This window comes from Pteronotus mesoamericanus, unplaced genomic scaffold (genome assembly GCF_021234165.1).
Source record: "Pteronotus mesoamericanus isolate MK-2021 breed Mesoamerican mustached bat unplaced genomic scaffold, CSHL_Meso_final scaffold_99, whole genome shotgun sequence".
Lineage (NCBI taxonomy): Eukaryota > Metazoa > Chordata > Mammalia > Chiroptera > Mormoopidae > Pteronotus > Pteronotus mesoamericanus.
In genome coordinates, this window is record NW_026555330.1 from 12903700 (window position 1) to 12919677 (window position 15978).

The window sequence follows — 15978 nt, forward strand, 5'->3', positions numbered from 1 at the left end:
GGGATGTTCAAGCTTAACGCAAAATTTAGTGCAGACTCGTCGCTCTATTCACTCAGTCATTTTGAATGTGACGGCCACACAATACACAGGCTCACTCAACAGCGTCCACCACCCCGAGTGACCAGGACAGTGAAGTTGTCATTGTTCACCCATGCATGTCCCAGTCCGCTCTCCTTGGCTGCCGGGTTACATTGAGGTTGCGCAAACCATTCTTGTTATATTAACAATGAGTGGACTTTACAGACAGACTTTTATATATATATATATCATATATATATATATGATATATTATATATAAACTACACACACACAACTTCCTGATTGAAAAACGGGCGAAGTTTATGAGTAGGCAAATCCTTAGATGTCAAACACCAATGGGAAGTAAGTGTGTGGAGGAGGAGCCTGCCTCTTCTGAGGAAGATGCACGAGGGGCCTTCATGCGATGACGGGATTGGTTCTTACCCAGCAGGCCGTGGGGAGCCCTTGAAAGAAGGAAGGAGCCTGCTCTTCAGGGTGGAGAAGACGTGAAGGGCAGCCGCGCTGAAGCAAAGCCAGGCAAACACCCAGGCCGTTGGCGAAGATGAGGTGGGCTGCATCCCAGGCGGCAGTGCCGTGCCCGTTTGACGGGCCAGCCTTCGTTTGGCCAAGGCTGCCTTCAGCCAGGGGCTGGTTCTTCTCAGAGGCGTCCTCTTGGCCCATCGGCTGCTGTAACAAAGTGCGAGAGACCGGGCGGCTTCTAACAGCAGGGATGTGTTCCCCGCGGGCCTGGAGCCTGCAAAGTCCAAGATCACGGTGCTGGCGCATTCGGTGTCTGGTTCCCCGGGGCCATCCTCTCGCTGTGTCTTCATAGGGCGGAAGCGGAGGCAGCTCTGTGGGGCCTCTTTTCAACGGGGCTCCGTCCTCACCGCCTCGCCACCTCCCGAAGGCCCTGCCTCCTCATCCCGTCGCAGTGGGGGTTAGGTTTCAGCACCTGAATTTTGGGCGGACACGCACATTCGGCCTCCAGCAGGGGTAGCCTGAACGAGCTCAGCCACCCACCCGGAGGAAACTCAGGAAACCAGCCCCACCGCCACCCCAAGAAGCATGCTGCCCTCTCACCCCCGCGTTTTCCGGGCTTCCCTTCGGAGGGTGCTCTTGCCCGTGACAAACACACAGGGGGTGCATGCCATTCCTCCCCGGGGTCCCCCGGGCCAGGCTGCGTTCACTGCAGCCGCGAGGCCTGGCACGCTGTCCTTGTCTCCTGCCCCCTGCTCCTGTTCACCTGAAGGCTGACGTTCAGGCCCCTTGAACGAATGCAGGTGCATTATCGATTTTAACTGATGCTACCCGAGCACCTAAGGAAAGAGACGCTGTCTCTCGTAAGGGAACAAAAGCACTTAAAAGTAAACGAAAGCATGGATGGGATTTGATAGAAAAGGGACTGTTTCCGATTGATCTAAGAGGAATTAATATTTACATTGTTTTATTAGGCAATTAGAATGGGCCGCTATCCCCACTCAGGGCTGCATGCGGACAGCTCTGAGGTTTAAATTAATGGCACAGAAAATGGCCTAAGCCTTGGAGTCATTTCTTTCTTTGATTTACGTGATCTAATTAGTTGAGGCAAAGGGAAGCCACCTCGCCAATGACAAAAAAGAGGTAACACAAGCACTAACTGGCAAGATGACCATTTTGCGCCCCAGTCGGGGGCTTTGCACCCACCTGAGCACCCCAGGGCTCTGCCTCTGAAAGTGCTCTGCGAGGAAGAGCGGCGGCACCTGAAGGAGAGCGGAGAGCAGCAAGGACAGTGCCCCCTTCTGGAAACGTCAGGGAGTGCGCACAGTCACAGGTGGAAATGACCAGGTCCATTCCCACGGCAACTGCAAAGGAAAGCATATGGATGGGTAAGGAGACGCGCAAGGACCCGGAGAAGCTCATGCATTGGCCGCTTTGCAGGTCATACTGTCACCAGCATCCAGGAGAAGATGCAGCTGGAAGCGAGGCAGAGGGGGTCAGTGCAGGGGAGAGCCAGGCTTTCGCAGCTGCCGGCAGTCCCGGGTTTGGAGCCTGGCTGGGCTCCATGACCACTAGGCAGGACTAGACAAGCTCCTCCACATCTTCCTGCCTGAGTCCTGATCAGCAACGGTTGCTCTGTAGGGTCGTCGTTTGAATGGACAGATCGCAAATAAACTTCTTGGCGCACAGTACGTGCTTAACTCAAGGGCGTTTCCTACTGCAAGACGAACGATTGCTGTACCAGGATTTTCATTTTATTTCAGACTAGGGTACCCCTCTAGAAGTATTTCATGGATTTAAAGGTTCACACAGAGTGTCTATCGGCCCAGAGCACACGCAGGAGCTATTATAGCATAAAACGTTGCCCACATTAATGTCATAGCGACAGCAAAGCAACTCTGTGGTCCCCTGCCAAGCAGAAGTGACCATACATTTTGGCGCCCTCCGGAGCATGTTCCTTTGAGGTTTCAGGGTGTTGACTTGAATAAGTATGGCAAGCCATTAAAGATTCGTTTGCTTTTCTATAATGCAAACCTTTGTTTTACAGAGCTGCTGAACCGTGGTGTAAATGTGATGTAGGACCTCCCCAAAACAACTTGATTAGTGCTCAGATATTGGAATAGTTAGTGGAACTAAGTATATTCATATTTTAGGTATTTTTCCTCAATCTAAGCTTTGTGCACTTATGAAAAGTACCTGAAGTAAATCAATGTTTACGTACTGTGCTCTGTTCTCATGTGTTTAATTTAAGCTTTAATAGAAGTCCATTGAAAATGGGAGCTTAAAAATTCCAACAGGCATCAACATTTTAGGTTAGAAAAACGAGCACATTGTTCTTATTTTCCATGCGTCCTTTTCCATATTTGTGCTCCCAAATATTCAGTATTTATTGCACCACACTGTTCATAAATTATACTATGCAAAAAAATAAAAGCCAGATTTTTTCCAGCTACCTAGCAGGCCTTTTATGAAGGCATCTTTTCTGTAAATTGCTTTGGAACATAAACACATTTTTTCATCTCATTTGAGTGAACACATGCAGCATCGATGAAAGCATATTTCCATTCTACCATTCCTGCCGCCCTCAGTTAAGGAGACAACAAGACAATGATGGATTGGGACGTCCCTGCCTTGCACACAGAGGTGGTCACACGAGGGAAGCTCTCGCCATCTACCCCCTCCTCGCTCAGATTTGTTTCTGTGCGGGGACGGTCCTAGAAACACATGCGAAGCCTTCCTAACCGATCGGGAGCTCCGCGACACCTCGAACGTTTTTTTTGTAGAGAAAATGTCAAGTTTTAGCTGACCAAAACAAGGACAATAAACAATGGTCTATCCACAATGTTATGAAACAACTTTTGCCCCCTTGTTTGTTATTTTCATTAAAGAAGCAACAAGTAATTTGCATCTATTGTTTAAAATTTGAAAATCTGGGTCACCTACCACAGCTGTCACCGGAGACTCTTCTCCCCACAGCCCTCAGGCCCGGTGATGTCTGGGGCCCCTGTGAGCCCAGGACCTGCCGGGTTCTCCCGGGAGCCCGTCCTTGCTCACTGGACAGGGTTTCTCCAACGTGGCCACAGACCAATACATATAAAAGCTCATCTTCAACTAGAGCTTAATACGTGCTTGGAAGTACCCAAAGAACTTCACACATAGAATATCACGTTGGTTTTTATAGGGATTATTTGAGTGTGTCCTCTTCCTTCTGTTTGAAGAGAAAGTACCATAGCCAAGTTAAGGGATGTGCCCAAGGTCACACAGCTGGTCTGTGTTCTGACACAAGAAAGAGGAACCAAACGCTCCACTGTTCATTTCCATTTCCAAACATGTTCCATTTGATCACTTCAGAGCTCCAACTCATGATCAGTCTGCTACGCCTATTAGACATCCTGCTGGAGAAGTTCTAATCCACGTAAACTCCCCGCCACCGTGGTTAAGCATAGGGGGCTGCTTTCGCTTCCATTGGTCCACGGTGAAAAACAACATGAGGGTACACATCCCCCAAGTATATATCTTTGAAATCTCAATTAATAATTAAATTAAAAATGAAATGAAAAATAATTAAAGTAGAAATGTTGGAAAAAAGGATGAAGAGTCAAGGCTTCGGTTTGATTCATATCCTTAATGCAGAACATATATTGTTCTTAATAATCATCACTAATCTTGGCAAAAATAAATGAATTCACTTCAATTTGTGTTTTCTAAACTATCTTCCCATGCACTTGCTCTGTACTTTTCTTTTGTGATGGAACAATTAAGTGCTGAAACAATACCTCAATACCTGACAAACCAAATTCTAGACGTCACTGGGCTGTTAGGCTTGGTTCGTACCATGGCTAATGGTCCTCATTTCTTTCTTAATTGGGGTTTACCAAAGGATTTATAGCCTGTGAATGTCCCTTTTTACAGCATTTAGTTGTATGAGCTTTGACAAGTGCCTACTATCATGTAGCCGTCACAGTAGTGAGTTAGGGAACGTTTCTAAACCCTAAAACGCACCCGTTTTCCTCTGTGGTCAACTCTGCTTCAGCCCCCAACCCCTGGCGACTGACCACCGACCTGCTTTCTGTGCCTGTAGCGTCGCCTTTCATAAGAAAAGTCTCATAAGCGTGAAGCCATGTGAACAGACTTGCACTATGAATAGCCTGACTTTTCACTTAACATAATATATTTTGAGATTCATGTAATTACTTGAATCGGTAGTTTTTTCATTTTATGCATTTGCAAATGAAAGGATATTTGGGTTATTTCTACTTTTTCTCCACGGTGAATAAAGCTAGTATAAAATCCACATGCAGGTTTTTGTGTGAATATATATTTTTCGTTTCTTGGATTAATACCCAGAAATGGAATTGCTGGGGTGTGTATGTACCTTTGCAAACATTTCCCAGAATGTCTAATGGCCTCTATGGTTTTGAGTGGTTCTGAAATGAATCTTGATTTGGTTCATCCAAATTTTTACTGAGCGGAACCCCTTTCTAAAAAGAGCCCCGTTTCTAAAGGAGGCTTCTACTCGGCCGCTGGTCATACTGGGGCTCATCGTGCCCCTCGTCCACCAGCCGCGTCCTCTGATTCTCCCCTGTCCCGGAGCCTGGGCTGCTTGCTTAGCAAATCTAAAGCATTTGAAAGAGTTACTGAGAAACACAATAAATAGGGAGCTAATTCGTTAGGTAGATTAAAATACTAGTACAAAACAAGGCAGGGGTACAACTTACGAAGGAGTTACCTCTCCTACCATTACGTACCACTGCAGTAACATTTTGTTTGTAATCGGATTTATAATATATGAAACGTGTAACAAGCATGAAACAAGAAGCGCTGTGGAACATTTGCCAGGACCCCTGCGCTGCCAGGGCAGTGGGGAGGCGGACACTTTTATCAGCAAATGCAGAGCGCGGTGAGGGTGGCTGCGCTGCAGGAACGCGTAAGGGGAGCCGTCCACGCTCGGCAGCGCCTATACCGTGCTCTCTGGGGAGAGCCGAAGGACTGCCAGCCATGCGAGCCGGCCAGAAAGGAATGTTCCGGATAGGGGAACCAGCTTGCACTAAGATTCTGTTTGGCAGGTGAGGAAGAGCATGCGGGTAAGACTTCAGATGCCCTTCGAGAGTGTTCAGGTGGCGCCCTGGCGGGGCGGCTCAGTTGGCTGGGGCAACGTCCCCGTCACCGAAAGGCCACCGGTGAGGTTCCTGGTCAGGGCACGTCCCTCGGCTGTGTGTGTGGTCGGCCCTGGGGCCAGTACGGGCAGCGGCTGATGGGTGTTTCTCTTTTCCATCAGTGTTTCTCACTCTTACTTTCTCCCTTTCTCTCTCTCTCTAAGGACATACCCTCAGGAGAGGATTAAAAATATATATAAGAGCGTTCGGGTGGGGTCCAGAATGGGTAGAAAAAGAAACAGAGGGCAGAAGGACCAAGATGGACTGCAGGAGGGGGCCAAATGAGCGGTCAGGAAATTTCCGAAATGGCCACTTTGCGGTGTGAGAGGGCAGAAGAGAAGGTGCAGTGGGGTTTACCTTGCTGACACTGCCGGTGGCTGAGCCCACGGCTGTGGCTGTCGGCTGGGGGCGCAGCGGACAGGAAGGTGCTCAGAGTTAGGGGAGCTAAGAACCTTCCGAGAGAGCGCCAGGCGCTGTTGGTTCAAAACCCAGCCCCAGTCACGGACAGCAAGGAGAGACTGAAAGACCGGCTGACGCCTGCAGAGTCGTAACGGCAGGGGGGACAAGCAAGAGAAGTGACAGACAGACACGGTTCCGGGCACCTGTGAGACGCGTAGATCTCTGCCCTTACCAGCCGGAATCTTACGGATGTTTGCATAAAGTCCCCAACTGGGTTTAGCCATGTGGACCATCCACAGGGTCTCAACAGCACCCCGCTCTCTCAAGGCCCCACCCTTGAAGGGACTCCAGCGTGGGAATGGTGGGCAGGATGTCCAATCCAAGGACAGGGACGGAGGGAGGAGCGATTGCCTGGGTCTAATTCAAGGGTCAGCTGCCTCTCCCACCCTCTCCCTGAGCTCCAACAGGCCCCGCACACCCAGCAAGTACAGCCGACACACTGGTATCAGTAGACTTACGTGTCCATCGTCGGGGAGGGTCGAGCTACCGTGAAACATGGGATCTCTCCAGACCCTCACGCACAGTGCGGCTCTCAGCCGGGAACACCGTGTGCCGTTCCCGGAAGTCTCTGAACACAGAGATTTTAGTTTTTTGAGACTCACTCACAATGACTGCTCTTTGGGGCAATGCTCTTTTTAATATCAGAAAACATGATAGCATTTATAGAATTGCTTTTATAGCCTGGACAATGCTGAACAATGCTGACGTTGCTGACCGATCTCTTCCGCGCTGTTAGGGAGTGGTTCTCAGACTGGTGTGAAGGACTGACTCCGTCCCTTGTGATAAGGCAAGTTTCTGGGATGCACACCCAGTGGGTCTCGTCTAGCAGGCCTGGGCCTGGGCCCGGGGGTCCGTACCGCGCCGGACCCCGCTGGCGACCTCCTTTCCCAGCCAACAGTTGGCCTCGGTCCCGCCGGGCCCGCAGAGCTTCTGAAACAGCGGGTTTTAACATTGGCTGCACATTACGATCGTCTGGAGAGCCTTTACAAATCCCGTTAGCCTGGTCACGCCTCGCGCCAATTAAATCCAAGTCCGAGGAGGTGCATCAGCAATTTTTTTAAAGCTCCCGGATGACTCGAACGAGCAGCCGGGAGGGAGAACCAGGGCTCCTGGGGATTCTGTGGGAAGCCGTAGGCATCTCTAGTTCCTGAGGGCTTGGGAATTCTTCACGAGGTCTAAAGCCAGTGCCCCTTTGGTCACCAGGCCGGCCTCTGGTTTAATTAGCTTCTCAGAGAAAGCCGCCAAGAGAGTCCACCTTTCTCTGGGGAGAAACAATTCTCTCAGAAAGAGCTTTTAGTCTGTTTCTCCAAATAGTACCCTAAATATCCCTTAATGGAAGCAAAGCTCTAAGCTGGTCTAAAAGTCGGAACAGACACAGGAGCACTGGGGAGAAAGAAGCGGCTCCCCAAAACCTTCTTTCCCAGGCGAGCGCAGGTCGAGCACACTTCAGCTCAGACGCCGGCATAACCGCGGCTGAGACTCATTTGTTAATAACTATAGGGTCACGGGTCCTTATCCCAAGTCCTTCATGCTAGGTGTTTCTCAGGACTCAAAAGGTTTTGTATTTCAAAGAAAGTAGTGTGTTCTGTCACACGGGCAGGATCTGCAGTGGTGATTTGCAAGTGACGACAGACACTCCGTGACACAGGACACAGCACAGCTCCTTCCGTCCACCCGGGTTCGGCCTTTGCCCTCCAACGTGTTTGTAGCAATCTTAAAGGAAATATTTGGGTTTTAAAGTTTGCATACTATTATTGTAAACTTGCAGAACTGCAAAATTCTAACCAATTTTTTTTTAAGTCTTCCTGGTTTCTTACCTTTTTTTTTTTTACTTTTGATTTTGTTTCTGTGGCTTTTATAGGCAACTAGAATGTGTCTGAAGAGAAAAGGGCCTTGTGCGTATAATCTCATTTGATCTTAATACAAATCCACTTAAAGGGTATTATTGCCCTTTCCCAGGTGAGAAAGCTGGGCCTTTGAAAGGTCAAATAGCTTGTGGAAAGTTCCATTGTTATGGGCCCACATTCAAACCCCTGACTTCAAAGTCCACTGGACCACACAGCTTCCTTACCAGTAAAGCTGAAGGCTACATCATGAATTAAAGCCCATCTCTGCACAAATCCCATTTTATGTTAAGACTAAAAACCTAAGCGGATGGCTGACAACCGTCCGTTAAAACACAAAAGCTGCTTACAGTCATCTTGAAAGAAAGAAACCGGGAAAATATTTAGCCTCAGCATTCGATCCAGCACTGTAACGACATAGAACTTGAAAGCCGACTAATCCCTTGTCCAACTGAATCAGTCAGTATTTAAAGAAACGCTGAAATAATACATGAAATACATTTTGTAGGTGTCCCGAACCCAACCCGCTGAGCGTGGTCAAGAAGAGCATTCGCAGGGAAGGTCCTTCAAAGGCTGCCTCGTGAGGCTCTTCAGCTGGATAATGGGGATGAGCCACTGTGAACACCTGCGATTAAGGCAATAAACGCAGGTGCGCCTGAGCGCACTGGCGTGGGCTGGGCTGCTTTGCCGGGGCAAATACAGAAAACGTGTCCTTCCGTGCGGGTTTCAGTCGCTCCCCCAAGGGACCTGGGTACTGATTGGCGTTATTTCTTTTCCAAATAGAGTTCATTTTCTCACTGGGTTCCCGCTCGTGAACAGGAATGTAACATCCCTCAGCCCAACGCCCTTTCTGTGGTGGCTTTTCCTGTTTTCCCACATGAAGGGCTCTTTTTGCCCTGGCCCCCATTTTTTTGGAGGGAAATCGCTGGTGCCACATGGTGTCTGCCGGCAAGTCATCGCCAGATGGTTATGTCATGAATAAGTGGCAGTTTTGTTCTAGATCACTTTTTTGAAAACTACAGAATTTCTGCAAAAGCGGGAACTACCGATTTGCGTGTAGCTCTTAGAGCTTCCACCATCGGCCTACGGTAGACTTCAGAATTTACCAAGTTTAAGGGTCCCGAACGCCTTTCAGAAAAGGTGCTTGTTTTGCATGGGAACTCTGCCCTGAAGGACCGGCTTCAGTACTTTGCTGACTTGCTGTGGGCTTGAGTGAACGCTTTTCTCACGGACGCGGCCCTTCCTCATCTTCGGCCCTGGGCTCGGGAGTCTGCCGCCTGCACCCGAGCCTTGGACTGTGTGACTTTGGGAAGAAGGCCCCAGGGATTGTACGGATGACTGATACATAGGACCACTTCCTCTTGTGACTCCAAATTATGCTTTTATGCATGAGTTTTTGGTTTGCCTACTGCGTGTTTGCACTATTATCTACTAATAAGGTTTACGGTCGCAAAGTAAGAACTTTCCATCTGAAGGAGAGGCGCCTTGCCCCCCAGTTTGCCTGGGAGTCCGTTCCTCAGCACAGGTGATCTGGAGACATTAAATGCAGTCCTGGTTCTGTACAGGCCTGAGAAACGTGCTGATGGGAAAACGAGCAGCAGCGTAAGTCCCTGCACAGGAGCGATGTCCTCTGGGTGTCCCGGGCTATGCCTCTGCACATCCTGCTGACATAACTGTTATACTACAGAGCCACTGTCTTAGAGCGGCTGAGGACCTTCAGTCATTAGCTTGTCCCTCCCCAGATTCCTTCAGAGAAAACGCCCCCCTCCCCGACTACAGGAAAATTAATCTCGTTGCGTAAAGCCTGCTGAGATAAAGAATCCATCGCTTTGATTCTGTGCTGTGGGTTCATTTGGGCTTGACAGTGAAATTAATGAACAGATGGATCCTGGGCTGTCTGGTATATTCCTTCTGCGGACTTAGAACCTATTATTCAATTTCCCCCTTAATGGTCTCTTCTCTATGCACAGTCACTTCGATATTGTATGTTCATCAGTTTGTCTCTCTGTTAACGGCCACCTTTAAATGACAAGCCCGAGCAGAGCAGCACCCTTCTCGTTCCGGTGAAATCGGAAAAGTCATCTCAGAGGTTAAAACTTCAGTGTGACATGAAATGGAAATGGTGCTGACCGCAAAAAAAAAAAAAAAAAAATGGGTCTTTTCCCCAGGGTCCTGGGACCTCAAAACATAGCCAGTCCAGAAACACACGGTCACCCCGCAGCTGAACTTCGTAATGACTTGGCATCCGGGAAAGGGCTGCCGTGGGCAGGGAGGGGAGGCTTTAGCCATCAGCGAGCCGTGACTGTAAATGCCGAGACTGAACTCAGTATTTCACAGACCTCAATAGCAGTCTTAAAGTTGTATGCCCAGCCCTGGCTGGTGTGGCTCCGCGGGTCGGAGCGTCACCCTGGCGTCTGAAGGGTCTCGGGTTCGATTCCCAGTCAGGGAACATACCTAGGTTGCTGTTGGATCCCTGGTTGGGGCACATACAAGATGGCAACCAATGAATGGTTCTCTCCCTCTCTCGCTTCCTCTCCCCACTCCCCGTCCTTCTCTCTCTCTCTCTCAAAGCCATGAAAAAATGTCCTCAGGTGAGGATAAAAAATGGTTATACGTTCAAGGCCTTGTTTCTAAGGTGACCTCGTGTCCGTATGTGGGACGGTCTCGGTGTAAGCCTTCTGTCGCTGTGTCTTCTTAGCATCCATTGCCTCCCTCAGCGGGTCCAGGTTTAGATTTATACAGTCACGTTGCCCATTCTTTGTTGCTCACGCATCACTTGCCTTTTCCTTAGCTTCTGTCCTGCTTTGCGTTGATGATCAGAGGTCTGTTTTGGATACTTTCTCTGTGTTATTACGGTCCTTTAACGTTCCTGTTCTACCTTGCAAGGTGACTGGTGGGTCCCCTGCACTCAGGCTCACCTTTGGCAAACGCAATGAACCTTGGGGACACTTCATTTTCTGGGTCAAGGCCACGCGGGTGCCCAGCCCTTCCGACACTGTGCCCTTTCTTGTTCGTTTTTTAAGACTCCTTTCCTTTCTTTCTACCGCCACTTCCTCACCCTTTACCTGCCCCCCAGTTGCTTCGCACCGATTAATCTCAAATCTGTATCCTGCCATCTTTCCAGCCGTCACTGCCTCCTGCTAGGTCCCCTCCAGACGGGCGGCACCCTTGGCGATTTTGTGTTGAAACGCTGTGTATGTATCACATGCATTTTCTCAGCTCACAGACTTCACGTCCTCACGAGGTCAGTGGAAACAAGCCTATGATGTACTGTGTCCGCCATTCTTACGGCTTCGATCAGATCATGTAACTCTGACAAGTCGTTTTTGTCCCAAAGCCACGCCTGCAGTGTTGTAAGGGAAATGCAAGAAAATGTTGAGATAAACAGCTGCAGTCCCCGACAGTTTCCTCAAGCATTTTACATGGGAAATGTGAGTGTCCAAGATCCTCTCAGGAGTTAACGGCAAGCACACTGAGCTCACGGCTGATTTTACCGATGCTGTTTTTCTCTGAGGTTAAGCCGGTCAAACCTAGAGAATCAGAGAATGTCTTCAGCCTTAGTCAGGGGTAGTCTCCTCGTGGTGAAGTGATATGCCTGCCTTCAGTGAAAATGAACTTGAGTGTCTTTGCACCCATTTTTTTTTTAAATGTTTTAACTAGTTAAATATTTTTACACTTTAATTGGAAAGGAGCTCCTGTACACAGGAGAGGCCGCATGGCTTGCATTGCGTTTCATGAAATTCCATTGGATGCCTTTGACTCTGAGTCAGTACCGACCTGCTACGCCAAGCGTTCAAAGGCTTGGTGGGGAGCCTTCCGGGGTGCCGCTGCTATGGCTTGGGGCGGTCACATGCGTTCGGTCTTGACATCAGCCTGTGTGGCGTGATTAGTCACGTCCTGTCGGTTTTCCACTGCAGCATTTCAGCAGCCACGGGAGGGCCGGTTGCACATCTGAACCCATGTACATATCGGCCATTCCACGCGGCTTCTCTGTACCCAATTCTGTTGCCTGAAAAAAACAAAAAGTAAAAAGGCTTTGCGGAGGGCTCTGTGGTTTAGGTAAACAACGGAGACAACCGTCTGCAGTCTGGCTTCCTGCATCGAAAATGAGTGTTTAAGTGAGACTTTGTCAGTCACCAAATGCCAGCACGTCCCCCCTCGTCTGTGGCAGCTGTCTCGCAGGAGCAGCGACAGCGAAGCGCCAACGTTCCGGTAACACTGTGCAGAATGTTACCGTGCCTGGCTTGGCCGTTTTCCTCTCTCCAAATGCCAGTGTTCATTTTGAAGAATGCAGGTACAACGCTTCCACCCTTATTTGGTTAATTAAGACTATTAAATACAACATACAAGTAGCAGCAGCTAAGCGGATATCATAACACATAGAATGAGCTCCACAACACTGTGTGGTTTTGCACCCGAGGCCTGCGCAGGCTATGGTTTTCTGTTAGGCTGATTAATGATCGTTTGTGAAAGCCCCACGTGTGTGCTGAAGGCGATTTCCTTCCGCGGACCCTGACTTTGGAATGCCTTTCTCTTTGCAGAACCACATCGCCGCCTTTGCAGAAGTCACATGATACGGAAGCCGCCGGGTTCTCCCTGCATTGGACATCGTCCCTGTTCAGCATCCATCCGTAACACCCAAAGCTTGTTTGATTGCGAAAGAAGTTTCTAAAGTTGTCTAATAATTTTTATAATTTTAAAACCAGTGTCGATGTGTCTGTCCCCCCACTAGACTGTGAGCTCCTCAAAGGCAGGGCTGTGTCTTTCTTCTCTGTACCCCTTCCCAAGACCTACAACAACGCCTCCCACAAAGCAGGCGTGCAATTAAAATGGGGTCACCCGATGAACAAATTAATTCTGCAGTATAACACCCACGTTGGTTTCTCAGAGAATTACCGGAACTACGTGAAAAGAAACCTCTGCACAAGTCCTATTTGCATAAGAAATTCCTCCATTTGGGGCTAGTTATGCTTTTTAATTTTTCCTATTATCTTTTCAGTAGTATACCGTTATTTCATTTGAAGTGGACTTATTTCATTAGAAGTGGGGGTTTTTACTTTGCTATTCAGCATGACATTATTTCCATCCCAACAGGTTTCAGTGTGTGCAATTACTTTTAGAATGTATATTCTAAACTAAAATAATGTTGCACATAGTTTTATGCTCTATTTCCCTTAAAATGCCATCCATTCTATACCTTCTAAGACTGGTGCTTCTGCTTTTGAAGGGGAAAATGCCAATTTTTACTGTAATAAGTAATGTATCATAATTAAAAACTATTTATTTGGATTTCTGTTCCTGACCGTTGTGGTTTGATCGTTGACTTGCGGCTCCTGAGGGCCGACGGCGTGGAGGGCGGAGCAGGCGACCCAATCGGGCGGCGGCCCCCGCGTCCTGAACGACCTGACCTGCCGTGGACAGCAGTGTCTCAGGAGCAGCCAAAGGCTCCATCCTTAGGTGTTTTACGCGTTAAGTCTCCACATCACGTCAGTAGGAAGGAACCACGCCCTGACAACATACTTAGACTCTGTAAATGCGAGAAGTGTGGGTAACATGTTTTACTTTGCGCAGATGTAGTGCTTTATAATGTGCAAAGTATATTGTCATTTGTTACATCATCTCATCCTCAAAGTAGCCCCAGGTAAACACCAAGAGTCTGGCTTTCGCCTTATAGATGAGGAAAACAAAGCCAAGGCGGGGAATGTACTGTGCCCATTGCCACACGGCTGGTAAGAGGCAGTTAAAGCGTAACGTCACCTCTTCTGACCCGGGACTGGTGTTCCTTCCCAGCAGCTCGCAGCTGCCCCATCTGTCTGGACACACAGAGGCCCTTCGGAAGCCGGTGGAGTCCTGGGAAGCCCCCTGTATTTTAAAAAACGAAGAAATGCCACACTGAAGGTACAAAACCCATACTGTATTGTACCTGTTTGTTCTAAGAATGAGCATTTTCAATATCCAACAGCACAGTGAACTGTTTTCTTATTAAAAATCGTGTCAAGAGCAGCCGCGAGGCCTTGGGAAGGTCGAGACCCCTTGTCACGCTTAACCTGGTGCCCCGCCTCCGGCCCCCACCTGAGGACACACCTTACACCGAGCACGTGCAATTAAGGATGAAAATCATCAGGAAGACGAACTGGACTGGGAGAAAAACCGCTTACGTACTTCCGAACCGTGACTGGGCCGCCTCGAAAGGTGCGCGGTGTCGCGTTGCCTCACGTGAGCGGTCGTTAGTGATGGAAGTGATACTCCAGACCTTGACGGAGCTGAAGAAAACAAGTTTTGAATTTTCTCCGTAATGTCAACAGAAATCAGAAAATAAATATAACCACAGGTTTTTCCGTTACTTCAGAAATAGATGTTACGTCTTCTTTCCCACCCCTGCGCGGAGTTGAAACAGTATTAGTGGGGCCCGAATTGGAAAAAATTTGCTATTACTACCAACATCAGACTTTCTGGGCAAATTCCGTGCCGGTGGAGATTTTGAACACGAGAAGCGTGGAGTGCCGTGACCGTCTCTCAGACGCGGGCGGTACCGGGAATGGGGAACTCGCGTCCTGGGGGGCTCGGGGCGCGGGGCTTCACGATGCCCCGGGAGGCAGGATTCCCAGGAAGACGTTCAGGGTTAGACCAGTTCTGTCGGCCCCAGGAGCAGTTTCCCAGGGAACCAATTAGTCAAGTTTTCCGGTTGGAAGCCTTAGCTGTGTAGTTGCACGTAGGCTGGACCTTTGTACCTTCCTAAACCCAGTCTCAGTGCAGGAGTTGGAACTGCCTCCGAAACGCGCATCGAATCCCGATCACAGTGAGGTCCTCTCTAATCCTAAAGGCCATGGTCCCCAGGGTGTGCCATGAACCACCCTCCACCAAGGAATTTCAGAAGAATAAAAAGATACACATGCTGAAGGCGAAAAGCCAGCAAAGAACCCGTAAGAGCCATTCTTCTCTGTTCTAACAGTAATGAGAAAACACATTGAGGAAAATGCTAGTGTGTAAATATGACCACACAGAGTCTAGTGAGAGCAGGCAAGCGCGTTCTCTTTCTGATGAAGACACCTCTTTACCCGCCTTCCCCGGGGCCCAGGTCGGTACCAGGGGGCCAGCCTGACATTTCCTGTCACCTCTGCACGGCAGAAGTTCTGCGCCTGTTTCCCAGGGTCCCTGGGATCATTTAAAAGGCTCTTTCAGGTTAAAAGAGAGGTGAGGCTTCTTTGACAGGCTTTGTCTCTCCCACTTCTAACTGGGCCCCTCTTTCCTCAGGCTCTGTCCCAGCCTGATACCTCGTTTTCCGTCAGCAGTGAAAGAGCAGTGGGGAGGGAATCTTCTCTGTCGTGTATTGTAGTTTTCACCTAAAATTTAAAAAGTAAATTAAAAAAACCAAGTTTGATGTTTTCCCCCACGTATGAATCCCTTCTTGGGGGGAGACGGGAAAAGAGTGCCTGGCTTGCAAAGTCAGGGGGACTGGACAATGCGGGGGAAGGGGACACAACAGTCGGGTGAGACCTGTCCTTCGGGTGGGCAGGTGACCCTGTGCATCCCATGGGCCACCTCCCTGCCGACAAATCATAGCCCCCTGCATGCTGCCTGGGGCACCGGACAGGGACATGGCCCACGACGTCACTGGCCCCCTGGTGCCAGCAAGCGGCTCAAGCAGGGACGGAAACCACCTTGTTCCCGCCTCCGACCAAGCCTGGGCACGGCCCCAGCCTTCCTACGTACACCTGTGCACCCTGAGCTGCTCGCAACGGGCCAGGCCTGGGCTTTCCAGTGACGTGTGTCAGTTACACTGCTCTTAAAATATTGATTAAGGACGTTTCTTCCGTGTATGATGTGAATGAGTCCCTTCTAAGAAGAAAAATTACGAGTATTTCCATTCTCCCCTGCCGCCTTCATTGTAGATGGCCGCTGGTGTCCATCTGACAGAGTCTCAGGACACAGTCCAGGGTTAATAAAAAAAAAAAAGCCCGCTGCTGTCCCCACCCCAAGCCTTGTGAGCCACGAGTGGATTGTGGGGTCTAAAGTCTAAAGGT

The 15978-nt window shown here is 49.3% G+C and overlaps 1 protein-coding gene across 1 annotated transcript in view; it reads left to right on the plus strand.

The window, feature by feature from the left end:
- PLPPR5 (phospholipid phosphatase related 5) overlaps positions 1–13219 on the plus strand; it is a 78427-nt gene extending 65208 nt beyond the window's left edge. Inside the window, exon 6 of the mRNA XM_054564689.1 lies at positions 12496–13219. Within this exon, the coding sequence (XP_054420664.1) occupies positions 12496–12528 (33 nt within the window). The 3' untranslated portion in view covers positions 12529–13219. The remainder of the gene's footprint in view (positions 1–12495) is intronic.
- The last annotated feature ends 2759 nt before the right edge of the window (positions 13220–15978 follow it).